General features: G+C 42.1%; 3 protein-coding genes and 1 long non-coding RNA gene across 4 annotated transcripts in view; all 4 read right to left on the reverse strand.

The window, feature by feature from the left end:
* LOC112555414 (von Willebrand factor D and EGF domain-containing protein-like) overlaps positions 1 to 4,784 on the reverse strand; it is a 72,146-nt gene extending 67,362 nt beyond the window's left edge. The window contains exon 1 of the mRNA XM_025223796.1: positions 4,621 to 4,784. Coding sequence (XP_025079581.1) covers positions 4,621 to 4,687 — 67 coding nt within the window. The 5' untranslated portion in view covers positions 4,688 to 4,784. The remainder of the gene's footprint in view (positions 1 to 4,620) is intronic.
* A 5,157-nt stretch (positions 4,785 to 9,941) lies between these two features.
* Positions 9,942 to 11,824, reverse strand: LOC112555286. Its single transcript, XM_025223622.1, has 3 exons — positions 11,486 to 11,824; positions 10,798 to 11,168; positions 9,942 to 10,633 (listed from the first exon to the last, which is right to left on the reverse strand). The coding sequence occupies exons 1-3, from the start codon at positions 11,752 to 11,754 to the stop codon at positions 10,224 to 10,226; spliced, it is 1,050 nt and encodes a 349-aa protein (XP_025079407.1). The 5' UTR covers positions 11,755 to 11,824; the 3' UTR covers positions 9,942 to 10,223.
* A 2,239-nt stretch (positions 11,825 to 14,063) lies between these two features.
* On the reverse strand, positions 14,064 to 21,166 carry LOC112554830. Its single transcript, XM_025222884.1, has 7 exons — positions 21,150 to 21,166; positions 17,976 to 18,072; positions 17,648 to 17,759; positions 16,326 to 16,477; positions 15,287 to 16,033; positions 14,416 to 14,461; positions 14,064 to 14,101 (listed from the first exon to the last, which is right to left on the reverse strand). Exons 2-7 carry the CDS (start codon positions 18,006 to 18,008, stop codon positions 14,064 to 14,066), a joined length of 1,128 nt encoding a protein of 375 aa, XP_025078669.1. The 5' UTR covers positions 18,009 to 18,072; positions 21,150 to 21,166.
* Positions 21,167 to 22,988: 1,822 nt separating this feature from the next.
* LOC112555680 lies at positions 22,989 to 23,715 on the reverse strand. Its single transcript, XR_003097511.1, has 2 exons — positions 23,680 to 23,715; positions 22,989 to 23,509 (listed from the first exon to the last, which is right to left on the reverse strand). It is a non-coding gene; the product is annotated as an uncharacterized LOC112555680 (long non-coding RNA).
* Positions 23,716 to 27,628: the final 3,913 nt, after the last annotated feature.

Below are 27,628 nucleotides of genomic sequence, written 5' to 3' on the forward strand. Positions count from 1 at the left end.
CACCCTTTGAGATGGTGCCAACCACTTAGTGGCAAAGAGTTATGGCAATGGTGGTGGACATTGCTGCATAACTGAATGGTCAGCATATAGTGATTCCTCGGCATCCTTCTCTCCTTCGCTGTTAGCTGTGCATCCCTGTGTCAAAATGAATACATTTGCATAAACTTTTTTCAGCTTAGTACAGTTTAAAACTGTCAGCTGCTGATAGTTGTTAAAATTTTTTTAAAGAACATTTTATTGTTATTGTACAAAAGAAGCTTGTTTATCACTGTATGCTATTTTACCAGAAAGAGGACACAGCCTTGTGTCCCTACATGATGTCCACCAAAAAAAATTCCCTAAAATTAAGCAGAGGAAATGAAAACAGACCGAAATCTAATCGGTATCCGTATCCTTTTTGGTTGAGTGGGAGCATTTTGTCATCACTCTCCACCTCCGACATTTTTGTCCCTTGCAGATTCAGCTAGATTCTTGGTAGTTACCTGCATGGAAATAAATATAGAAGGCAAATAAGATTTCACAAATCAAGATCAAAAGTATAATAATAAAACACACTCTTATAGTGCAGCATCACAACAAAAGCTACACTATCTGTGGTGTAATGATTGTGTTCAAACAGTTCAGGTATTATCTTTTTCTCCTTCCTTAAATCTGCAGCACACAATAACATAGAAGTCATTTTGACCATTAATGGTCACATGCTTCATAAATTTTCTTTCTGCACAAGGATTATGAATATTATGAATCAAAAAGTAAAATTGCACTTACTTAATGACTTGTGCAGGAGAACTGGAAGCATAGGACATGAGGAATCAGCTTTATAGCTCTAATTAATGAAGTTGCATCTGGTTCAATAGATTGTAGTGGGAAGTTGCACACCCTGTGACCACTTTCATCTTAAAATGCCAGCAGCCAGCTATCTAGAATAACAGTAAAATAAATTATTGACCATTATGCAGTTATTATGATTTGTTGTTGAAAAAGACCATTAAAGTTGTCTGAAATGATACTTCCAGTCACAATCAGTTTGTCAATGGGCTATCTATATAAGTTTTTTTTTGGTTCACCACTGGGAACACAATCCTTATGCTGCTCTTTGACAAATATTCTTAATTAGCTGCTGCAGTGGAAAGTTTGGTGTTTGAAAAAGTCGTTTAAGCTAGCCTAAAAAAATATAAAATTGAGAGGCAGAGTTAAGAGTCCAAAGGACCAAATCTGTCAACATTATCAAGCAATATGTGACAAAGCAAGTACATTTTACACCAAAAATCCTTTACCATACAAACACTGCTTCTTGAACAAATAAACATGAAATGTTATGAGCCTAATAATCAGCATAGTTCACACACAGCCCAGGACTTGCAAGACAAAAAAAAAACAAACCCCACAATAAATAAGAGAAAAAAATATTATACTGCCCGAAGAAACCTGGCATTTTAACGCTATCGTACCAGTAAACAGACGGAACTGTCGAAGCTCTGTTACGTTCCACTTTCGTAATCGCAATTTGAGGAAATTTCTGACAGCTCCAAATTCTCTCCATTGCTAACGGCTAAAGAATTATCAAATGCAGCGTTCAGAACTGCTGAGCACGATTTCTACCTCTGTCTGGAAAAACTTGTGCATTTATTGCGTTAATGTGTACTCTTAATCTTTTTCTCTTAGAATGATATTCTGCATTAAATTTGGACATTTCTGTAGTTAAAATCTCAATAACTATGTTAATATAGAGTATAAAAATTATACGTACTGTTATCGAAGCGTCGAACACATGTATCAGTATAGAAATTGACCGCTTGAGAAGCTTTTTCTGTTGGGAAAAGTGTAGACTCACACATTTGAAAATGGCGGCTTTGCCTGCACGCATGTGGTCGTATGTAGCACGCCATGGCGAAGAGTCATTGCCATTGTTAGGGGTCACGACCCTATATGTGGGCATGATCTCCCGCACTCTGTTTTCGCCTCGGCGAGCGTGGAGCTTGGCTTATGTGCGCATGCGCTGACAGCGGCATGCAAGACGAGTCAAGCATTGCGATAGATTGACCCCCTGTATCACAGTCGGATCAAGACAAACTTGGTGGACCCCTTGAGCTTATGGTTTCCGATGCTGCTAGGGACGGTACACACTGTCTACACACTGCTGGGCGCTTCACCGAAGTCGACAAGATTAGATCTACACGAAACCTCGATCACAAGTCGCTACCTATCACAATCGCCAGTACACATAGTAAAAAAGAAACCTTGTCTAGGCAAGGAATCACTTTTAAGATCTACGCTCACATTAACACTCACACAACCTCCTTCCACTGTCATGTCCGCCAATGCCGTCTGCTTCTCCTCTCTGTCCCTAGAGTGATATCCCTTCCCTCGCTGACGCTCCCACTCATCAATACATGTTATCTACCATTGTAATTTACAAGCAGCGAAGGGATTAAACTAACTTCAAAACGAAGAGGCACGGACTGATCCGTGACACTATGGCTGTACATTTTTTCAAGTTGTAGAATAACAAATTATTATTGTGGTTTACCTTTTGCTGTCAATAAATAATACGCAATAGTTTCTACAACAGCTGAGTGGACTTGAGTTAGAAAACGAGTTGCTAGTACTATTTTTTACGATGCTAATTTATACCAGCATATTTTGCAGATATACCTGTAGAACTTTTTATGAGAGCAGGCTTTGAACATACCGATGAACAAAAACAATTTGCAGCAACATTGTAATTTTATAGACCAAAAGCAAACCTTTTTGTTCAGTAAAAAGGTGACATTACCATACGAAGAAACCTGTGTTCAAATGATCTAATGGCCTCAAGAACCTAAAAACACATATGCCAAAATTAAAACATTAAAACAGTTTTCATCTGCCTGAGAATCACTTTTTTTTAATTGCATAAAGAAAGAGTTACTTCAATAACATTGTTCCCTTTTTACTATTTCTTCAAAGTCTATGAAAGCAGCTCAGGCTTTAAACATGCTGCAGCATTCTAATTGATGACATGGCCAGTAGAAAATACCTCGACATTGTTTACAAAGTCAAACATATGAGTAATTGTATCATGTAATGCTATGTCGTGTTGTCTTAAAGGTGGAAGCCCTATTTGTAGCCCGCATCTAACTCTTCATACACCCAGGTTGCATCCTTCATCCTTGAAACGAGGCCGATGGAATGTTTCCACTCGATGAGTCGTGCTCTTTTGTAGACATTGTGAGCGCACCCTTGTTGTTGGTTGAATTTTGAGAGGAAAACTCAATAAGGCTTATTAGGTTATAGCTACAGGTGGGTCTTGGAAGAGAAAGTTTTTTGTTTCATGCTGAGGCTACCTAGTGACAGTTGTTCTTTTGTTTTCTCCACAGGCTTTTATCATCTTTATCATTCGTGTCATCTTCTTCATCTTATTCTCGCTAACTTATTATATTCTTCGTATCTTTGTGCGATCTTGTCGACCTTATCCTGTTTCTTATTGTCGCTGCATTTCTTAAACATCATCTCATTCTTCTTCGCCCTTTCCGTCCCTGTGTGTGCGGAGTCTCAACCGTTCTACGTTTGGTCCTTCATTCATTTCTTCGGTTCGTCGCCTTCGTCGCCCGGTCCTGCATTGTGTGGTCAAAAAGACAGCTCAGACTGTAACCAGAAAAGGCTTTTATAACATGAAGACTCTTGAATTCAACATGGAAATTGTTCGCCTTGGTAAACTGACCTTTTTAGGATTTATGTTTCCTCTGTTCCTTAATATAGCGGGAACATCTGTAAATGTTACTGATATATAAGAACAAAAATTTAAATATATGAATGTTAAAAAACATGAATCCCGTGCACTTCATTCTTTCAGACACGCATACCTTAATTCAAGGCATGTTACAACAAAACACGTGTTTCTATAGATAAAAAGACTATGTATAAAAATACCATTAAAGGGATTAATTTAATAGATTGGGGGGGGTTGGTTGGTTGCATAGAAATATTACTAGGTTCGTGTTTGAGGCACAAAAATAAACTTACCCCATAACTAGGAAGTTGACGATGTCGATGTATGTTGACTCCCGCACCTTCATTCCATCTTAGCTCGGTGGTTTGGTCAGACTGTCATAAAGAAACACGCCGATCTCGGAAGGTTTTTTTATAATGTTCTTTGAACATCACTATTTTTCAAAACGATCCTCGCTCGCCCTCCGAAGTTCTAGCACATCACAATTCTGCGAGTGCGCAAAACGCTGGTCGACATTGTATCATACAAACTTGAAAACAATTGAAAAATCGCATACGCTTTTAAGGATTAATAATATTCCTCGGATCCTTAGTATACCAGGAACATCTGTAAATGGTCGTGAGACATGACAACAAGAATTATATATAGATGTAAACAACAACAAGTAAAACATTAAACACGTACACTTCGTCACTCCTCATACGCTTACCAAGATTTTCTCACGGCAAACCAAATAATGTATAACATTTTCTATAGAGGAAACAATCCTATCTCGCGATCCGAAGTTCTAGTAGTTATCGTAAATTCCGGCCGACAGCGTATCACGCTCATTGCTCGTCCTGAAAACGATCGGTAGAAATATTCTCTAAAAACTACTCAAAATTTACAGGATTAAAGAACTAACTTACTATAAAGAGCTGCTAAAGCCAGCAAGAGCGATGGCAGGAACCATTTGGTTGTGTGTTCACAACCCATGGTAGAATGTAGAATCAATCTGCGTGCTGGTAGTTATATTGGACCAGCAACCAGGGACTAGCTTATGACTGTTGCCGCGGAAGAATACACCTTACCTCAGTATGCAAATGTAGATTATGTTATGCCGAGAGGTCGACCGTGAAAGATTTCAGTGAACCGAGTGTAATGTATGAAAGGCACCCCGTTAGCTAATCGGTCCGATCGAGCTTTTAGTGCCAAAAACTGACTTGCTGTTTAGTTCGTATACAAGAACACTTTGATAGGTCTCCGATACCTATCGGCGAGCAAATAGGAAGCTCTAAAGATAACTTCTGGAAAGCCCCCGATCGTCAAGCATTAATTACCTTGCGTGTCTTTGTTAACATTTACTTCCTTGTTCTTGTAAGCGTGGCAACGAGCGCTAGGAAACAAAATTTTCCGACATAGAATAATAATATTTGTAAAGCGCGAATACAACAAGGATGAGGTGAAGACAGTTTCCTGTCGTCTGCTTTCCCTTGTATTTTAAATCTCAGTTTTTTAAACGTGCTAAACTCTTGATGATAATGCAGTTAAAACACTTTTCTAGAATACTAGTTTTACTAGAATACTAGAATTTCTTTCTGACGGTATGTCTATAGATCATTGAACTAGAGTCAAGAAGTTTGAAAACGATGTTTTGGCGATAGAAATTTACAACTGGTGCTAGATGCTACTGTTGAATGTTGTGGCAGGTTTTGAGGATACAAAATCTCAAACAAAGGTATACACAAACTGCACGATGCTTGGAAGACAAGATTTATTGAACTGTGAAAAAGTTTCCTATGGAAAAACAAAATTATCTGCCATAATGTATTCATGTGTAGTCATGGGTAACCCGGAACTTGAAACATGTACTAAATAAGAAAAGAACGTATTTATGTTACCAATGATGCCTTGGCTGAAAGATCTGTTGATAGAGGGGTCAGGGACGCGATCAAAAGAGCTAAAAGAGAATATAAAGACAAGATAGAGTCACGTGACTGTGCCAGCGACCTTCGACATGGCTGGCAGGGGATCAAGTCCATGGCGTCTGTTAATCGCAAGACGGACCTCACCAGGAAGTCAAACTCAATGGTGTGTGATCAGGACTTGGCAAATGTTTTGAATAACTTCTCTGCACGTTTTGAGAACAATGACTTTTCCGTTAAGGTTAGGAACTCAGATCATTGTCATTGTCATACTAAACCCAAGTTTTAGAAAAAATGCCTGTACAAAACAAACAAACAAAAAAAAAACAAAAAAAATGAACACGACGCTCTCAAATGTGTGGTTGACATTACAGAGATAAAAAATGACATTGAATTATTATAACTGATAACGGGTTTGATCGCAAACAAAGGCACAACCACGCACAGCTATCAGAGCCGTTCAGACCAAATGATCCGGGGTTAAAATCGCACACTTAACCAAACGTCTTTAATTAATTAATTAATTAATAATAATAATAATGCACAATTTATAAAGCGCATTCTCACACTCCTAAGGACCATGCTCTTAGTGCTTAATAACGAGAACGAAACATGGACGGCATACGAGGGACAGGAAAAACAAATAACATATGAACTATAAAAGATTAAACAACGTTACAAAAATGAAATAGAATCAAATTCAGAAAACACAAAGAGGAACTAAATAACAATAACAAGAGCTGAGAGCAATACGATATTTCAAACGAAAGGTTGTGACAAAGGACTAGGATTATGGGAAAGGTTGTCTGGAGTAATGTTTACGGAAGAAGTGTGTTTGCAGTGGACGTTTAAAGAATTCAATAATGAGTAGGTGGCGGGTATTGGAATTCTCTTTCATTGTCACTCTTTGCCATGTCCACCAGCTGTATGTTTGTATATGAATAGTTTATACATCTCTAGACATACTCTTAAATGTAACAGAAATCTATTGCTTTAATAGGCGATAGTATTATTTGTGACATATTTATAGATGCTGTACCAGTTTTCATTCAAGGCAGATGGTTCTTACCTCACCTTAAATTTGATTGCGCTTCTTCTTCCCCATAAAAATAGTCAGAAACACCTTATTAATGGAAAACACAAAGATTGAAATCTCTGAGAAATCAGTAGCCACCTAAAATGCAGTTTATTTAAAACTCTCTTTTAAATCTTTCTCAAATGTTCCATTCTTATCTCTAAGATTACATTTATATTTTCGTTTTTATATCATGTCCCTGATATTCCCTCTCTTTCCTAAAATGGAGGTGATTTTTCTCTACTCTCGTGTTGTACTTTTCTTCGTATTCCGACAAGATTAAAAATAACAGCACTTTTGACATATGAACATATTTTTTTACTCCTGAAGGTAGAGCAAATAGCAGCTTTACTGAGATATACACAAATTTCATAACAGCCTACCTACTGAGGTCCTGGGTCTTTTGACAAAAATTACCTGGCGAGGAAAAGTGACTGTCTGCTTACTGAGATACTAGCACTTCAACAAAGATTCTGAATCTGAATCTTTACTACCTTTCGATGTACATTTTTTGCCATACATTACTTTATGTTACACTTAGCTGTACTGCAACTAATAAAATGCTAATTACATTAAAATATTCATATAATGATGTACGCACATGCATCAATATAAATGAACACCAACGGACACACACACACACACACACAGCTGAATACGTGGATAACATAGAGTTCGGACATTCTTAGGAGATAAGAAGACATAAGAAGAAAGAAAGAATGAAAGAGAAAGATGTAACACGTAAAACAAAAATGAAAATTTCCAGGATTCAAACTCACCGCCATGGAGAAAATATTGCTGACCGTGTAGGGACTAAAAACACCACGGTCAGTGAACACTGAACGAGCTCGACAAGCCACCTGTACATATTAACAAACAGATGAGACCACGTGTCACTTTAAATGTTAACAGATCCTAAATCACACACCACTGGTATGTCATAGTAGACAGATTAACACTGTATATGTTAGCAAACAGAAAGCTAAGTAACAACAGAACACATCTTTGTGAGAGACTGAGTGACGTCCGTGTGGAGGTGTTAGTAACCCCATGGTTCTTTGTGCTAACATTCAAGTGCTAACATTACTTCATATTTTCTACAATTTTATCAGTCGTGGCTGTACCAACAATGAGCAATTGTTTAAAAATCTTTTTAGTTACTTTTTTGTGTTTGTAAACAGTCAACGTGAGTTTGATGACAGTTTGGTCTTGTGCGTGCTGTGTGCAGCAGTCAAGCAAATGTGGTCGTTGAAATCGCATAAAAGTGTTTGCAATTGTAGCACATCTATCTGCAAAGGCAGAATGAACATGCAGTGAACATACATGCCCTGCCTATTGTCAACAAAGCTCGGCCCTGGGAGGGCAATGTTGCGTAACGTGATCGGGCGTCGCGTGACTTGCGCTCACAGTAACGCTCACAGTCATACAAGAAGACTCACACACGCCTGACGCGCGCAACAAGCCAATCACACCTCAGTGAACAGATAAGCACACACACACACACAAAGGGACAGACCAAAAAATATATATTTAACAGTGGTACAGAAAAAAGTGTGGCCGACCAACTCACAGGGGAAAAAAATCAAAGAAAGAATAGAAAAAATAATAAGACAATGAAGAACCCCACTGCCAACAAAAATAACATAAAACGACCTACAAGTAGAAACTTCCGTAATACAAGTAAACTAGTAGGTGCCTCGTAGCCCAGCACCACGCAGAATCTCAACTAAACACAACAAAAGCTCCCCCCCCTCCCAGACCACTGCCTGGGGAAACGCGTTGCTACCCCCACCACCGTCCAGTAATTACTTCACGCCCCCGTCCATTGTCCCACAGTCTGTCCTCGCGACCACTTCATTTTAGCGCTCGGCTGACAGATCGCTGACGAGTCCATGATTTCGACGAGATGAAGATTTTAAGGACGACTGTTTAGAGCAGTTTGACGATTGAACAGTCCGACAGTTGAACACAATCTGACGGTCGACAGTGATCCGACAACGATATGACAGTCGACAGCAATCCGGCCACAATCCGAGGACTGATGGTAATCTGGCCACAATCTGAGGTTGCTAGGACCCATCCCATACACCAAGCTATAGGGACTGCCCCAAGCAAGATTATCGTCGACCAAGATTGTCGATGAAGGCAGGGTCATTGATGGCTGCAGGAGGATGTAGGTGTTTAAGAAACTGGCCACCGATTGGGAGTTGCTCACTCTGCCATTCAAACTTTACGAAAGTGATACAACTCAACGGGAAGTGTTGCAGAACGAAGACACTCAGGACACTCAAGTACCAGACAGCTGCACGCCACCCACTTGCCAGGCAGACACAAGCCGAGAGCAGTTTCTTCGGTGTTTCTCCTATTCTACCTTCTGTCTATCACATGTTTATTTAAATGTTTATGTAAGAGTGAGACAGCAATCGACGTATATAAACTTCGTGGTTATGAGTTTTAATGGAGGTACTCCTACTCGTATGTGATCTTTTGATGTTTGTTGTCTCCTACTCATCTGTGATGTTTGTTGCCCCGTTTGCCTCTGTTTAGGATGGTTCTTGTGCTGCGTCATTTCTTACAACAAACATCTTCCTCCACTAACGGCTGCTCTCTTCTCTTCTTCCATCTTTGGGACTTTGGACTGAACTTGATTTTGTGTTTCACTTGTAGTTGTTTTAGCATTGGGGACAAGTGTAGACTATTGCACACCAGTGTGGGCCAGTATGGATCCGTGTGGACCGTTGTGTCTAGTGACTGACAAACGTCATGTCAGACAAATCAGCAACAAAGCATAGAGCTAATGGCCCAAATTATTTGTGTATAGACCTCGTTATTGTATATATATATAAAATAGAGCTAGTGGTCACACATACCTTGCGGGGTGTAGTGCATCAAAACAGCAGTCTGTACCTGTTTTATACTAACAACACAAATCTTTATTGGAACAAACATGAGTGCGACATTTATAAAGGATTTGAAACAACATTTGTACATCGTGTGAATGTGTTTGTGCCAAACAGTTAAACTTGTAACATGTGTTGTATAAGTGAGCCGCTAGTGTTTGTTGTGTTTACATCAATAAATCTCTTAACTCAATGAAGAGGGTTTTGATGGACAACTCGTGTCTGTATTTAGTCTAAAGTTCTGTCCCCTTTGTTGATCACTAGCAGTAAACAATATCAGACTGAACACTTGAGTGCACGACACTGACATTACAGTCTGATGAGGCCCTTTGACAGCACGTGTACAACATCTTATACACACAGTGACACAGATATCACACTGGTAGACTGACGGACGGATATGATGACACATTAACACACACACCTCTGAGACAGACAAACCTGTTGACACTTGTTGTTTTGTAAACAGAGACATCGTCATCTAAAACTCTGTCATATCTATTACATCATAAGGTGATGACGTAGTGACAGACTGAGAGTAGAAGAGGACAAACACTAAAAGACAATTGTTGGTGTAAGAGACTGACACACGACTACAGCAGGTGACAGGTGTGTCAGTGTCAGTGTCAGTGTCAGTCACCTTCTAGCGGCTTGTCGTCAGTGGAGACAATCACAAGTTGTGACGTACAGCGGGACATGAGGTCAAGTCGGGCAGTATTAAAGTTGTACAGTTGTAAAGACTTAGATCTGAATATATCGTAATCAGGGTCCTCCAGGCAGACGACGACTTTTCTCTCCAGACCACGAACACGATGTCCACTCGCCACCCACACCACGTCACTGCGGGCCGTGACCACGTCGTCGATGTCATCATCCTTCATCACTCGCACTGGGATACCCGCTTTTTGCAGTCCTGTGACCACACCCAAATGATCACTAACATAATCCCAGTACAACACCAGCACGTCTCTCCACTTTAGACAGGTTGGTGTTGTGCCGCCACTGGTAGAAGTGAATGTTGTAGATGTTGTTGTGCTTCTCCCTGTCAACATGGATATAAACAATAACGTCGTGACGTCATCACGTAAACTGAGAGACACGTCACTAACACAGTCTTATTTACAAGACTGTTTCTCATCCGTTCATTATGACATAGGTAAGTGTTTAACTGTAAACAACGTTACACTACACAGTACACACACCTACCTGTAACACTAACACGGAGACTGTGTAGGAAGCTGGCCACCTCACGACCACACGTGACACATTCACCTGGTCTTCGACCTGAGTGACCCTGACCTGGGTGATACAGTCGTGTGACTGGCGGGCCGTCTGTGTGGTCGGGCACACCTCGTTCACTGTACGGCAGTACCTGACGGTCTCTAGTGATCCTCCCGTCCTGCTCGACTTCCCTGACGACGGTCGGAGGAGAGCGGAGGGGTCTTGTTAAATATTCCACTTGCCAGCCGGTTGGTGCGTAGTCATGGAAACAACTTGCCGCCCACAGATGGAGACGAGGAAACCGTTTCAGCAGCAACTCACACAACGTCTGGAAGTTGCTGATTCTGTAGTCAAGACTGTAACATAGGATGTAGTTACACACATTACACTGTGTACTGTTATTAATGTGTGATTCTGTTTGTGTATCGGGTGTAATATTGTTACCTATGATGTCATTAAGTAAGTGATATCACAATAATTAAACGTGTTGCAACACAATCTGTGTAACAGCCGATGCTTCAAAACAAATCTATCTTGACAACACAACACCTCCATCAGGTGTCACAACTGTTGAGGAAACATCACCTGTTAAGCACCAAATAGTTGTAATCCAGTAAATGCAGACAACATCTACCTGTGTGTCTATCATAACATCACACGCTGTGCAACTCACCTGTAGTTATTCCCTACTTCATCAGCGATGACGTACAACGACCCTCCGCTCGCCGCCTGTGACAATTCGTTGACGGCCTTCTCTACGTCTACACCGCCATCAAGGTCATACTGCAGGAGGTGAGGCTGACCGGGTGATACACCTGCTGACTGTTGTGTCTTTACTGTCTGCAGCAACAGGTGATACAACATGGTGCACGCTGCTAGACTCTCCATCCACGTACTGACAACGTAGACGTGGTGACCACATCGCAGCCACTCTATGGCCATCAGCAGCAGCACCACAGTTTTACCTGTACCGGGCGGTCCGGTGACAAAGAGTGTGGGAGGCGCCGTGTGTAGCAGGTGAACTTGCTCCGGGAAGAGTGTTATTACAGCAGTGTAGCACTCTCCTGTCCACCACACGGCCTCACCCAGGGTCTTGACACTCACACGTGGAGGACATGTGCATGGCACAGTCACTGTTGTCGCCGGACCACAGAACCTACAACAAACAAATGTTGGATACTTCAGCTCATCTTACTCTTCAAATGACGAACCATATATATATATTTTAAGCGATTTACATTATTTATTTCATGTGGTTTGTTACATTCAGTAATAAATTTTCCTGTCTTGACGTACTCACGTTCTTCTATGATAAGAAACAAAACCAAAAATTGGAAGTATTTACTAAATTTTGTCTCTGACTCTCTCTCTGTCACTAATGGTGCACTGTCTACTAGCAGTTGTATTTGTAGGTGAAGCATGAATTCTTGTCTTTAACTTTATTCTCTTCACCAATAAATACTGTCACCTCCGCAATCTAACGCTAACCGGGAAAAAATAGCTATTGTTAACTTTGTGAAAATAGTTTAGCTGAGTGAATAAACAAAGTAACCTCACATAACTATTACAAACTGTTCAGAATCTTCATAAAATATTTACAGTAAAACATCGATTTCACGTTTCTCAAGGTACCACCATATTAAACGTGACATAGAGGAAACACTTTATTTGTTTCATGCATGTCACAATCCTGTCTAAACATATTACGATGTAAAAGTCCAACAGGTGAGCAGCAAGGTTGTGACCGTGTGTACACAAGACTTTATGTAGCTGTGGGGAGGAACTCATCCAAGGTGGCCTGTCCTGTGAGTTGTGCTCGTATTTACAACATCACGTGTTCCGCACGTTGCACGTGTCCCAACATGTCTCTGCCCCCAGGGGCCTGAAGGCAAACTTCCCTCACGTGTCCAGCGCTGTGAGGGCTTCGGACACTTGTTGGTGGTGGACCTGTTGATTCTCAATAGTCGTCGTCGTCACTTCCGGCGTTGCCATCATCTCCATCTCCACTGTGTGTCACAGCAGCAGCTTCCTCGCATATTTTGTCAAGAGAAAGTTCAGAGCAAGTTTCCAAGCTCTTGTCTCAGATAAAAAAATCGTCGAAGTTAAATTTAGATGCACCAGAGGTTACTCTGTCCCAGTCGCCTCGGCTGATCACACTCTCGATACTGTACCACTCACATCGTCATTTACCGAGTGCTCTCACACTGAACTGCTTATTACACTTTTAATTAACTCGCTGAGCCCCCAGCACGCCTAACCCAAATAATCCACAGGTAATTTAGTATATTAAAGACAGCTATTCATCATCGAGAGGATTATACAAATTACCAAATGATTTAGGAATAAGAAAAGAACATTCAAATATGCAAATGAACTAATTCCCTATCTCGGCTAGTTATCGTGTCCCGTTAACACTAATTATTCTCCTTACTACTAATCCAGATTTCTAGTGAGTCAATTAATCTATTCTTAACTACCATACTCACAACGCTGTACACTCACTCACTCCATACAATATGCATACACATACACACGCCACTCAGCTTGACCCAAGCGCCCTTGCTGTGTGGGTGTTAGTCTCTGATGGACACACAACTGTCACTTGCTGTGTGGTGTGTTAGTATCTGATGGACACATACAACCGTCACTTGAGATTTCGCACAATGGTTCTTACTGTATGGAGAGCCCTCTCGACGCGCCGCAGAAGAAATGATGTTCGATGACCTGGGTCTTCTGCTGTCCGGCACCGCGATGAAAGATATACGATGTAGAGCATTGGGACGAATTCTCACACGAATCGCCCCTGAAGAGATTGCACATTGGTTCCGTCACCATCAGGCCTGAAGTTTCTCCAAGTAGAAATCAGCACCGACTCTTGTGACCCGAGCAACTTTTCCACTACGCTACCAGGAGTTAGTCATGGATTCGGAGCGACAACAGTCACTCTCCCTTTATGCTCAAGTTTGTTGAGCGGACTTTCACCTTCTTGGTCTGTGTCCCTGTTCCAACGTCTTCTGTCTGACTGGTGATTGCTGACACACGAGGTAGCGAGGACTTGAGTTGCGACATCCTCTTCGATTCTTAATTTCCAAGGATCCCTAGTGACAAGCTTCGAACTTGGGTCTAAACCCAATATTAAAAGCTGGCTTGTGGCCGTACATGCACGCGATTGGTCAGTCGTACCGCATGACTTGCCACTACAACCAATCACGCACCACAGCTAGGTTATCCTAGTTGTTCACAAGCTAACGTTACAAGTCCCAAAAAGCTTGATTAATGATCTTATCCTCTGCAGACACAATGAGGTAACAAGCGATTTTAAAGTAAAGAGACCAACAGAGCCAATGACTTCATCACGACCCATGCTGTTTTCCGGACAACAAAATACTTACCAAAAATAATAAACTTTTTTTTATATCATATCATACATTTCTACAACTCACCTGGCTACCAGTGTCTTGTACACGTCACGTGTCATGTGACTGTCAGGTCCAGCCACAGCCACACGTCGCTGCCACCAGTGTCCGAGTTCTTTCAGCACGTGACTACTGACGTCACACGGTGTCTTGGGGTCAGACAACTGATCACAGAACAGACACAGACCTGGAATGTCGGAGGGGTCTGTTGTTCCCAGACACAGACACAGATCCTGTAATACAACCACGTGATCAAAAGAGTGTATTCTTTGACAGTTGTGGTGTTTAAACTAAGCAGCTTTTTGAAAATTATAATTTCAGCTGATGTCACCAACCAGGCTATCCCCCTTGGTGGCTTGTAAGTGTGTATGTGTGTGTGTATGAGTAGCAGTGAGCACGAGTTAAGGAGGGACGTGTAAAGGAACACAATGTTCCCCGAAGCCCAGGATTATGTGTGAACTTTATTGCTGCAATCTCGTTTAAGTCAGTGTGGCCGAAGGACATTGTGTCGAAACTGAGAGTGAAAGATACCGAGAATGAGAGAAAATCCCTGCAATAACAAGGTACTGGTTGCAATAACTTAATTTTCTAACAGTTTTCCAGAGAAATAATTTGATATGCTTTCAGGATATTTTTAAAATCATCAATTCAACACATTACCTCCTCCCTCACTAACCCTTTTTTGATTTTTGCTAAAGATTGCCATATAGCGAGGTGCCTGTCTAACAAGACCAGCTCTCTTGCATGACTAGAGGTAGAAACGCTTGTCTCTGACACTCGGGGATAGCTACTACTCTACCGCTACAGTGGAGCGCCTTCCTAGCAGCGCTGACCACAGAAGGGGTCATACAGTGCTTGAGGATAGATTGTCTTCAAGGGAGATAATTATTAAAGTACGTGAGAGAGAGATGTAGCGATATAAGATTTCTTCACAAACTCATTCGAGCTACTTCTGTACGTAAGTCGCTTACGAGTAAAAAAAAAGCTGTATTTTATTGGTCTGTAAAAAAGTGAAATATAATCAATATTTTAATTTCGTGATGTGAAACAATTTTTACTTGAACTATGTGGGTGTCGCTGGAGATGGCCTGTTGAAGTTGACGAGCCGTGAGGTTGGGGAAAGCGATGGTCTTCGTGATGCGCAGACCGGGAGCGATGTCGGACACCAGGTGAGACAACATGGCCTCCGCCTTGTCCAGCTGTGACGCGGCGTCTTTCAGCTTTTGTTTTATATTATTATCTATTTTCTGCTGTGGCATTTTCAGTGCCTGTAGGTTGTCACCAAATGTCTTCACCTCAAGTACGACCAAACCAAAATGTCGGTGAAGAAGAAGTACATCAAAGTCTCCTTGTTTCCAGTTTCGGGGCAGACACGGCGGAAGACTGAGGGCTACAGGTAACTGGGCAACTGCGGCTGAGTAACAAGGTTCACTCAAGTACTGTCCGAACTTCAGCTGACTGAGTCCTACCAAAACTTCTTTGTTCTGTTTAGACATTGTCTGCAGACACATGAGAACCCGATTCATGGCGGCATCGTCTCTGGTATCACTGTCCAGAACTCGAGGAGGTTGAGGTCTGGGAGCCTGACCAGCAGCAGGTGGAGTCATCGCTTGTTTGTTGGACTGACCGGCCTTTCCAGGTGCTGGCTGAAGGACCATAATACTCTCACCAGCAATGGACTCGCTGGTCATCGGCATGCGGTTGAAGTAGACAGGAGGCAGGAAGTAGGCGTCAGAGTCGAGATCAGGGAACGCGGCCTCAACCCATTGTAACCAGAATGTCTGGGCTTGTTCTGATAATGTTAACTGCATCAAAGCCGCTTTAGTACATGAAACTGAAAGCTTGAAGTATTACTATAAGTCAATTTATTTCAACTTTTCTTTGACAAACCTTTATCATTTACTTTTACATAAAACTATTCGAGTTTTCGGACAGGAAATATTAATTACAAATTACCAATGGCATTATTGTTTACCACTTAGTAAAGCTCATGTTCAAATCGCTTTTTTTGAAATTGAAACATTCGCTGACATTTATACTGTACGATCCTCATGTAGTTTTTATTTAAATAAATGTGTGAAAAAAAACCAAACAAACCTTTTGATTGATGAGCTTGACTGCTTCGTCGATCTGAGATGGAACACCACGTATGGTGACAACCTTCCTACCGAGTACAGGTGACGAGTTGACATCAAAGTTTACGTCAGCGCCTGACTTTGTTCTCACCTCGTCAAGTAGACATATGCTTTCTGTAAAACAATATATGTTTGATTGTTTTTTATAAAAAAATCTAGCCTGAAGTTGCATTGGAAACTGTAATTATTACAACAAACTAAATGAAAATTATACTTACTGTTGTGTGCTGAAGTGTCTAGAAACGCGCACAATGGTCGAACGAATGAAAGCAGTAATTTTTCATATTCTTTCTAGAGAAAGGAACCAGTCTAATCATCCCACCAAGCAAACTCTTGTTGAAAGCAACACAGAATCGTATCAGCACTGCGACAAGAAAAACTAATAGAAACAGAACAGACTGGATTGATAGCAGGTAGGAGCACAGTCCTGATAGAAAAACATCTTGGGTATCAGTGGGACCTATATCACAACTTCATAGACTTTAAAAAAGGCTTTTAAGAGTCTGCCATGATGGCCTAGGGCATGTGATACAAAACTTTAAGGTTGAATATGGTCTCGTCCACACAATGTATCATACACACAATGTAGAAGACCTCAACTACCGCGGTGCTCCCGAATAGCCTAATGGGAGCTATATCTGCCCCGACAGTCATAGTCCGTCAAGGGCGCCCCCTAGTGCTTGAGTTGTTCAACATTGTGGTGAAGCCGACTTTTCTCCTGTTGCAACTCTTGTCTCTTGGTAGACTTGCTTATTGACCAATATATCATGGTAGGTGATAACAAAATCCTCGGCCAGGAACTGCCGGATATTCGGGGTGCTTTTACAATTAAGGTTTAACCACGGAGTGAAATTAAAATATATTAATTGTTTCTGACACCAGCCCCGTTACATTGAGACACACCTCGTAACATCATCACCATTGGATCTTATCCAGTATTGGATCTTTCAAGAAAAATCTTAAGACTCACTTGTTTAAACTTTTTTGAAGTTTTCATTTGACCTGCAGTTTGGTGGCTGCTGGGATCACCGCGCATTGAGCTCATCTTTGTGATGTGGATACTAGCGCGCTACAAACATCATCATCATCATCATCATCATCATCATCATCATCATCATCATCATCATCATCATCATCACCACCACACCTGCAAGGTGGATTTTAAGAAGTTGCAACTGAAGACACATTTGGTATACATGACCGTGAAAGGCATCTATCCCTGTACAAGTTAAGGAACGAGTAAACGAAATATTTCTCAGAGAATAACACGAAAACCAAACTCACCTGTATTCTGAAGTAGTGCAGCCTGTTCGTCGGTCACGGCGTGTAGGTAAACTTCGACTCTTCCGCCGCCTCTAGAACTTTCTCCTCCAGGGCCTCCTTTCCGGCATTCTCCCTGTAATATTAATTACAAATTTACATGGAAACATTCTAGACTGAACTCCATATACACAGCTTGTCTGATAAAAACACGCATAAGAGTATATTTTACAATAATTTTTACAAATCGTTAAATTTCTTTTTATCATTTATGCAAGTTGTAACCTCTTTCACCTTGACCTGTCTAACCCCAAAAGAGTCACAGTCCTGGGTTGACTACACCTTGTCTCACCTGTTGTGAAGCAGACGGCGGGGGACCAGACATGGCTGACAGTGGTCTCCCCTCAGCAGGACCAAGTCTATAAGAGGCAGCGACTGTCGTCTGCGGTCTGTCAGGACAGGATATAGACAGTCATGTCCTCTCTGTGCTTGATGATGGTAGACAGCTAGGATGTCAAACATGGGCGACACTACATGTAGTGAGATATTTATTGTCCAAGGCATTCCACATTGTTAGCGCCACTTGTCAAAATATATCACGTGGCTAACTGTAGTAATTAATACAATTCCCGTATACGTACACCTATACAACAAGTCAATAGGTCTGTACAGCGCGAGACCCAACAATACTTCTGTACGACAGGGGGAGATAACTATAACTCCTGGTTTGCCATGTTCACTATGTGGCACAATGTTTTCAATTCTTTAGACCTCTGCGTGTGTGTGTGTTCGTACGCTTGACATTTTACGCGTGTAGCAGTGAGGGGAGAAGTATATTTGTCGTCTGACAACTATATTTGCAAATGTCTCATACAAGAGATATTGAGGCGTTCTTGTATAAACATTAAGCTTCATGACGAGACTGCTTATAAAAGTGTCGAGTGGCTCTTTAATCTTTATTTGCAGCAGCTATTATTTGTACACACCACTGTATACACGTTTTGTTACAGCACGTGTTATTTTTGATACAAACTCATTTACGAAATCCGATTCGTTTTTATAGCACTGTTTATACCTGATTAAAACACAGCAGCAGGTGTTATAGCGGGACAACACTAAGATAATTGACTTAAGCCGCGAAATAAAGTTTGTCTACCTGTACAGGTGAGACGGCACCGCTCTGTCACTAATGGCGTCTACACCATTTGTACACACAGAACTTGATCTTACTGCCAGCCCTAATAACCCCTAATATTATATCTGCTGAGTACCAGAAATATTTGTGAATAAAAAGACTAACAAGAATAATATTGTATAATGAAAAGTTATTAGCTGTAGCATGTGGAGAATATAAATGTACAGGTGCGCGAGCGCGTGTGTGTGATTGATTAGGTACAAATGCGAGAGACTGTGTGGATACATTAACTTTTGTATATTTCGATACTGTTCACACTGCTCATTATTGTTCATACTGATTACATTGGCTATTATTAACAATACTGTGTCTTACTGCTCACACCGTTAATGACTGAAGACAGAAACACTTACAGTCTGTCGTCACTTGAGGTCCGCTAGTCTGTGGTGTCGCTGTATTCAAGTAGTTCATGTGTTCACTGCATTCCACTTACATTGGTGTGACTACACGAAATAACAATAACTTATCTGTCTTTTAAGTAAAACAAGTAGAAGGTAAAAGCATATACTTTTGAGAGTATGTGACTTACCCCTCATCAACTTGATCATAAAGAGGATGTCAAGATGGCGGAATTATGACAGGTCGGCAATAAACAAACGGTTGCTATCAAAGTTTCTGTTATCGGGTTTTTCCAAAGCATTGACGTGATTTTAATGGAGATTTGTCAGAATAATTTATGTACAATAATTAGGCATGTCTTGTTATGTTTATATAGAAATTACAAGTCATTAAATGTTTTATTAATGACAACAGACTAAGTTCAACATGTGAAGTATGTTTGTCATCATTCATGCAGTGTCTCTGGTAGAACAGGACACAGACTAGCAACACAGGCTTAGGCCTCAATTTGTGATCTGAACCGTCTCATGTTTCCCGTACCAGTATCCTGTTGTTGTTCTCTTTTTTCCTTTTCTGTCTTCTCTCTCTCACACACACACAAACGCACGCTCTAGGAGGAGTCAGCATAAGGTGTTGTGTGAGGCAACAATTTACAACCTACAGATGGAGGTGAGCAAGCTTGTCACACAAAGTCTCCTAGTTTACAGGACCTTTCTTGACAGAGGACGGAGATACCTGTGCCTCACTGTCTACTCTCAATCTCTTTGGATCGACAAGGTGCTCAAGCCACCACACCACTCCAAGGTGCTCAAAGGTAAGTTACACCAGCTGGTGGTATCTGAACACAGGGAAGGACGCCATATTTTCTGACGAGTAGCGAGTTACTCACCTCCGACAGCACCGACAACTTTAACGGCCACCAGCCAGGCCGAACAGCTTCTCCGGGCTCCCATGCATACAAACGTTTGCTGCTATTCACCCTCATCAGTGTGTATCATTAACATTTTTAGGAACTTTAGTCTGAAAAATAAACATACAATTCATTTTCGATAATACAAAAAAGATTGTCGTAAACTCTGGGGCAGGTTTACGTAAATTGGGTAAGGGTATGATTTCTGTCACCCGGTCTAACACACCGTCGATACTCCCACCAAATCACTTCGACATTTCCCGCATGCGCCTATGCTAAATTGCTGATCTACACTTTTTTTAATTAGCCTGCTGAACCCCCAGCAAGTCTCTAGCAAAAAGCGCTGAGCTTGCATCTAGATCTTTCCAGAGCAACATGCGTTCAATTGGTCAGTCAAGCCACATGACACACCACAACCAATCACGCTTCACAGTTATAACGAGAAGTTCTCATCAGCTCTTGCGTGTGTTACGTCATTTCTAGAGAAAAGAACAGATGTGTAAAGCGGAAAGCAGTGAAAAAAAGAAAGCACCGGGTTCTGAACCATCACATTGCTGCTACAATTTTTACTGTAGGCCTAAAGACTATTAATAAAGGCAATAGTATTGTATTATAATGTATCTTAAAGAACCTTCATATGCAAGAAGTTATTGAAAGGCAGGAAGTCGAAACATTTTGTTGTAATTCTATGCACACGCAAAACTTAACATAATGAAACAGTATGTACATGCACTCATATCTGCACCATATACAAGAGAAGCCAGATTAGTGATACCGATTTTCAAGATGTGATGAAAGAGGATCCACTCTGGTGTGATATTGACCTTTCAATGCTTTAAATTCAAAGTGACTTTGTGTTATAATGACGTGCATATGTACTGGATAGTTGTGATTGTCAGTTGTGGTGATAGCAAAAATGGTTATGAAATATTTTCTCTTTGGTGTGGAACACATCATTAAAACAAACTCCTCATAAACATTCCCAGACCATTCAACAGACAAACCACTGACATATGTTGGATATTAGTTCCTGGACAAACTGATTTGATCACATGCACAAGCAGAACCACCTACGCACTCACCGATCACAGCTTTTCCAAATTCTATAATGAGGGGAGAAAAAACTCGTTTATTTACCTAAACGGCTTAGTGATGGATCTTGTCCAACTGTGGCACCCATGTACTACGGTCAGCACCGCCTGGCACGTCCGCCACAGCCTGTTGCTGACAGACGACTGACCAGGACACGCTGAACTCCGAGGTTGACAACAACATTTGGCTGGGGCTGAAATAATAGCCAGCGCCGACACCATCGGACACTTTCATCTCCAAGCTTTGCTCCACAAGAAACATGCGCACAAGGATAGAAGAGGCAATGGACAGCCAACAGCCACACAAGTACGTTAGAAACAGCGCTGAGCAGACGACTGGTGACGTCAAACACAACAAACGTCAGCTGATCTTTATCTGCCCTATCCCTCTACAGCAGGATAAAAATAGCCTGCGACACTGACGCTGAGGTTCGTCTGCTACGAGCGCGTCCATCGTAAAGTGCCTGGATTACATTTCACGGGAAATTACTAGAAAAATAGCAAACAAATGTCTGTTGACGACAATGTAGAGAAATAATATACTGAGACCAGCTGACAGTTAAACCGACAGTGATGTCCATTCGCCTAACTGACTTAAGGGGACTGCACTCTCTTGTTCTTCGATCTAAGTCTCCTCTTGATCTGTGTTTTTGTTGTGTATTTACACTCATTTGTGTTGTTCTTTTTGTGTCTGCACCATACCGTGTCCACCTACACACAACTTCCTATCGACTGCCTCCTTCTTACATCCCGCCATAATGATTTCTTCATACAGTTCGCCGGTGAAAAGGTCACACAGTCGATGCAGTGTGCTTTATCGTGTACACACATATTATTTGTGTATTCACCTAGTGATTGTATATATATAATACAGCTAGTGGTCACACATACCTTGCGGGGTGTAGTGTATGCTCGGCAATACTTACATACCAAAGATGTCATACACAGGAATGTGAACGGTAGCCTTCTCTCACTGTCGCCCCTCCTTGGGATTCTGTAACTTTCTGAGAAGATATAGTCACCCTACGGCCTACGTGATCATCGTTTTCCTGACAGACAACAGTCGCTGTCCACCTTCATCCTCCATCCAGCTGAGGTGGGTCTGGTCTGATTTCGTGTCATGACATGTGACGGTCAGGGTATAGTGTGTGTTGTGACAAAATGTTGGCAAACTGTAACAGTGTCATGTGATCGTGACGTAGTTATTGTATTCTGTCATTGCTATTTATTGGTTTATTTGCTATCTGCTGTATATTTATATTGTCAGCCTGTTGTTTGACTTTGTTGAAACAATGCGCACGTGGTGAATAGGGTGACGACCGTTAAAACTATTTTAACCACTTATTAACAGTCTGTACCTGTTTTAAACTAACAACAAAAAATCTTTATTGAAGCAGTTACATGGGAGCGACATTTATAGACGATTTGAAACAACATTTACACATCTGTTGAATGTGTTTGTGCCAAACAGTTAAACTTGTAACATTTAATCAGTGAGCCGCTAGTGTTTGTTGTGTTTACATCAATAAACCTCTTAACTCAATGAAGCGGGTTTTGATGGACCACTCGTGTCTGTATTTAGTCTCAGAGTTCTGACCCCTTTGTTTACAACTGGCAGTAAACAAAATTATCCTAAACACTTTTTTTGCACGGCACTGACAATACAGTCTTTTGAGGCCGATTAACAGCGTGTGTACAATCTCTTATACACACATTGACACAGTATCACACTTGTAGACTGACACACTCACGGACATGATGACACATTAACACACACACACCTCTGAAAGAAACTTGTTGACACTTGTTTTGTAAACAGAGACACGGACCTCGTGATGTAAAAATCTGTAATGACGTCATATCTATTACATATTACAAACACTAAAAGACAATTGTTGGTGTAAGAAACTGACACTACAGCAGGTGGCAGATGTGTCAGTGTCAGTCACCTTCTAGCGGCTTGTCGTCACGGGAGACAATCACAAGTTGTGACGTACAGCGGGACATGAGGTCAAGTCTGGCAGAGGTAAAGTTGTACAGTGGTGACAAGTTAAATCTATATAAATCGTAATCAGGGTTCTCCAGACACACGACGACTTTTCTCTCCAGACCACGAACACGATGTCCACTCGCCACCCACACCACGTCACTGCGGGCCATGACCACGTCCTCGATGTAATCATCCTTCATCACCCGCACTGGGATACCCGCTTCTTGCAGTCCTCTGACCATACCCGGCTTATCACTAACGTCATCCCAGTACAACACCAGCACGTCTCTCCACTGTAGACAGGGTGGTGTTGTGCCGTCACTGGTAGAGGTCAATGTTGTAGATATTGTTGTGCTTCTCCCTGTCAACATGGATATAAACAATAGCATCGTGACGTCATCACGTAAACTGAGAGACACACGTCACTAATACAGTCTTATTTACAAGACTGTTTCTCACCCGTTCCTTATTTATCACATAGGTAAGTGTTTAACTGTAAACAACGTTACACTACACAATACACACACCTACCTGTAACACCAACACGGAGACTGTGTAGGAGGCTGGCCACCTCACGACCGCACGTCACACAGTCAAGTGGGAAGTAACATGAGTGACCCTGACCTCGGTGATACAGTCGTGTGACTGGCGGGCCGTCTGTGTGGTCGGGCACACCTCGCTCACTGTACGGCCGTACATCACGGTGTGTAGTAAACCTCGCGTCCTGCTCGACTTCCCTGACGACGGCCGGAGGAGAGCGGAGGGGTCTGGTTAAATATTCCACTTGCCAGCCGGCGGGTGCGTCTCCATGGAAACAACTTGCCGCCCACAGATGCAGATGAGGAACTCGTTCCAGAAGCAACTTACACAAATTCTGGAAGTTGTTGATTCTGAGCCCAACACTATAACATAGGATGTAACTACACGCGTTACACTGTGTACTATTATTAATGTGTGATTCTGTTTGTGTATCATGTGTAATATTGTTACAAATGATGTCATCAAGTAAGTGATGTATCAATAATGACACGTGTTATAACACAATCTGTGTAACAGACGATGCTTCAAAAACAAATCTATGTTTACATCACAACACCTCCATCAGGTGTCACAACTGTTGAGGAAGCATCACCTGTTAAGCACCAAATAGTTGTAATCCAGTAAATGTAGACAGCATCTACCTGTGTGTCTATCATCACATCACACGCTGTACAACTCACCTGTGTTCACTCTCTACTTCATCAGCGATGACGTACAACGACCCTCCGCTCGCCGCCTGTGACAAGTCGTTGACGGCCTTCTCCACGTCACCACCATTAATGTTATACTGCAGGAGGTGAGGCTGACCAGGTGATACACCTGCTGACTGTTGTGTCTTTACTGTCTGTATCAACAGGTGATACAACATGGTGCACGCTGCACGACTCCCCCACCACGTACTGACGACGTAGACGTGGTGACCACATCGCAGCCACTGTATGGCCATCAGCAGCAGCACCACAGTTTTACCTGTACCGGGCGGTCCGGTGACAAAGAGTGTGGGAGGCGCCGTGTGTAGCAGGTGAAGTTGCTCCGGGAAGAGTGTTATTACAGCAGTGTAGCACTCTCCTGTCCACCACACGGCCTCACCCAGGGTCTTGACACTCACACGTGGAGAACATGTGCATGGCACAGTCACTGTTGTCGCCGGACCACAGAACCTACAACAAACGAGTGTGACCATTTGATGTGTAAACATTCTTGATAAATTCTCCATAACCAGGCAATTTTTTTAGTATCTGTCGACTAATGGGTTCATTTCGTGCTTTTGCTGTATTTAATCCCTTTAGTAGACAGTCGTGAAGGTTACGAAGGGGTGATTTTTGCATTACTTTCTTTTTTTAGATAATACTCCTCACATACTTGCAACTTCTCTTACAGAATAGTGGTTACCTAAAAATTAGCGCTAAGAACAAGAACCAAACATAGCATACGAGGGACAGGAAAACAAAGAGCATATAAACAATAAAAAATAACAACAGCACTAGCGTAGAATAAAATCACAAAGAAAACACAAAGAGGAAGATAGAAAGGTGTGAAAAGGACTACACATTATGTTAAAAGGTAGTTAGAAGTAATGTTTACAGAAGAGGTGTTTTCAGTTCACGTGTAAAGGATTCAATAGTGAGTAGGTGGCGGGGATGGAAAGGGAGAGAGTTCCGTTGTTTCGCTGCACAATAACTAAACATAATGTGACCATAATTAAGTGTCAAGGCGGCCATACATATCAGTGCTGCAGGTGACAGACAGTACGACCGGGCTTCTGGCAGTGATGGTTGTCGCTGTTTTTAGCCGTGAAGACCTCTTGCTTCGTGCTAATGATGCAAGGTGCGTGATGTGTGTCACTCGGCACAACACTCTGGGTAGGACTGTTTATAGGGGTACCTTGCATGCTGGTTAATGCAGAGACAGAGACTAAAATTGTTGCTGACACAAAGGAATAGACTGGCCACATTAATGAGGACCTGCTGACCGCTGCTCAAGACAGACCTCAGTCACGTGCCGCTGTGTCTGTCCAGTAGCTACTCCCAACGACGTGTAGCGGTGACCAGCATAAGCTTTCACCTGCCCATACGCCAGGGTATCAATAAAGGAAAGAAAGAAAATGAACAAATTGACACTGTTTCAGATCCAGCAGTATCTGGACAGACATCTAAGATCCACTCAAGCTTAGTCACGTGATCAGCTCTACGTGGTTAAGGGTACCTCGTGATAGCAGCGTCACTTAAGGTTAGACCAGCAAAAAAGGATCTTTAGACCTCCATACATGTAGTCATGCCTGAAGACCCACTGGTAAGAGAACACAGATATATATCTCACTATCCATATAAACCCAAAAAACTTGATTAATGATCTTATCCTCGGCAGACACAATGAAGTAACAAGCGATTTTAAAGTAAAGAGACCAACAGAGCCAATGACTTCATCACGACCCATGCTGTTTTCTGGACAAAAAAATACTTACACACCAAAAATAATAAACATTTTTATATCATATCATACATTCCTACAACTCACCTGGCTACCAGTGTCCTGTACACGTCACGTGTCATGTGACTGTGAGGTCCAGACCCAGCCACACGTCGCTGCCACCAGTGTCCGAGTTCCCTCAGCACGTGACTACTGACGTCACACGGTGTCTTGGGGTCAGACAACTGATCACAGCACAGACACACACCTGGGATGTCGGCGGGGTCTGTTGTTCCCAGACACAGACACAGGTCCTGTAATACAACCACGTGATCAACAGAGCGTATTCTTTGACAGTTGTGGTGTTTAAACTAAGCAGCTTTTTGAAAATTATATCATCATCTGATGTCACCAGCCAGTGCTATCCCCCTTGGCGGCTTGTAAGTGTGCATGTGTATGTGTATGAGTAGCAGTGTACTACTCCACCGCTACAGTGGAGCGCCTTTCCCAGCAGCACTGACCACAGAATGGGTCATCCAGTCCATGACGATAGATTGTCTTCAAGGGACATAATTGTTAAAATATGTGAGAGAGAGAGATGTGGCCATATAAGATTACTCCACAAACTCATTCAGGCTACTTCTGAACGTAAGTCACTTACGAGTAAATAAAAAATTGTATTTAATTGTTCTGTAAAAAAAGTGAAATGTACACAATATTTTAATTTCATGATGTGAAACAGTTTTTACTTGAGCTATGTGGGTGTCGCCGGAGATGGCCTGTTGAAGTTGACGAGCCGTGAGGTTGGGGAAAGCGATGGTCTTAGTGATGCGCAGACCGGGAGCGATGTCGGACACCAGGTGAGACAACATGGCCTCCGCCTTGTTCAGCTGTGACACGGCCTCTTTCAGCTTTTTTCTGATCTTGACAATATCCTCCTGTGACATTTTAAGGTCGTTTGTAATGTCACCGAACGACATCACATTGCAGACGACAAGACCGTAATGTCGGTGAATAAGAAGCACATCGAAGTTTCCCTGTTTCCAGTTCTGTGGCAAGTCAGGAGGCAGGCTGGAGGCTCGGGGTAACTGGGCAGCCGCCAAAGTAAAACCAGGTTCACTCAGATATTGTCCGAAGCGGAGTCGTGTGATTCCAACTAACACTTCTCCTGTCGTTTCTGACCACTTCTGAAGAAAGAATAGAACTCGCCTCATGGCCGCATCATATCTCAAGTCACTGTCCTGAACAGCAGCAGGTGGAGAAATGGAAGCCATAGCAGTCATTACACGTCGGAGCTTTTCTTTAAGAAAAGTCAACATACCTGTGTTTTCTAATGCTGGCAATTTTACCTGAAAATCCTGACCAGCAACTGTCTCTTTGGAATGTGAAGGTAGTACCTGTACATCCTGACCAGCAAATGTCTCTGTGGTCATCGGCACGCGGTTGAAGTAGACAGGAGGCAGAAAGTAGGCGCGAGACTCGAGGTCAGGGTACGCGGCCTCAACCCACTGGAGCCAGAATGTCTGAACTT

The sequence above is a fragment of the Pomacea canaliculata genome, linkage group LG14 (assembly GCF_003073045.1).
Source record: "Pomacea canaliculata isolate SZHN2017 linkage group LG14, ASM307304v1, whole genome shotgun sequence".
In the NCBI taxonomy this organism is placed as follows: Eukaryota; Metazoa; Mollusca; class Gastropoda; order Architaenioglossa; family Ampullariidae; genus Pomacea; species Pomacea canaliculata.

What these genes read in the sequence shown, in the direction of transcription:
- LOC112555286 (XM_025223622.1), bottom strand. Translation starts at nt 11,754, where the DNA reads ATGGCCATAGAGTGGCTGCGATGTGGTCACCACGTCTACGTTGTCAGT. An exon ending in GAAGTAGGGAATAACTACAG is followed by an intron (nt 11,169 to 11,485) that starts GTGAGTTGCACA and finishes CCTATGTTACAG; the next exon opens with TCTTGACTACAGAATCAGCA. An exon ending in TCTCCGTGTTAGTGTTACAG is followed by an intron (nt 10,634 to 10,797) that starts GTAGGTGTGTGT and finishes CCATGTTGACAG; the next exon opens with GGAGAAGCACAACAACATCT.
- LOC112554830 (XM_025222884.1), bottom strand. Translation starts at nt 18,008, where the DNA reads ATGTCTGGTCCCCCGCCGTCTGCTTCACAACAG. An exon ending in TCAAGCTCATCAATCAAAAG is followed by an intron (nt 16,034 to 16,325) that starts GTTTGTTTGGTT and finishes GCTTTGATGCAG; the next exon opens with TTAACATTATCAGAACAAGC. An exon ending in GCGACACCCACATAGTTCAA is followed by an intron (nt 14,462 to 15,286) that starts GTAAAAATTGTT and finishes GTTGTATTACAG; the next exon opens with GATCTGTGTCTGTGTCTGGG.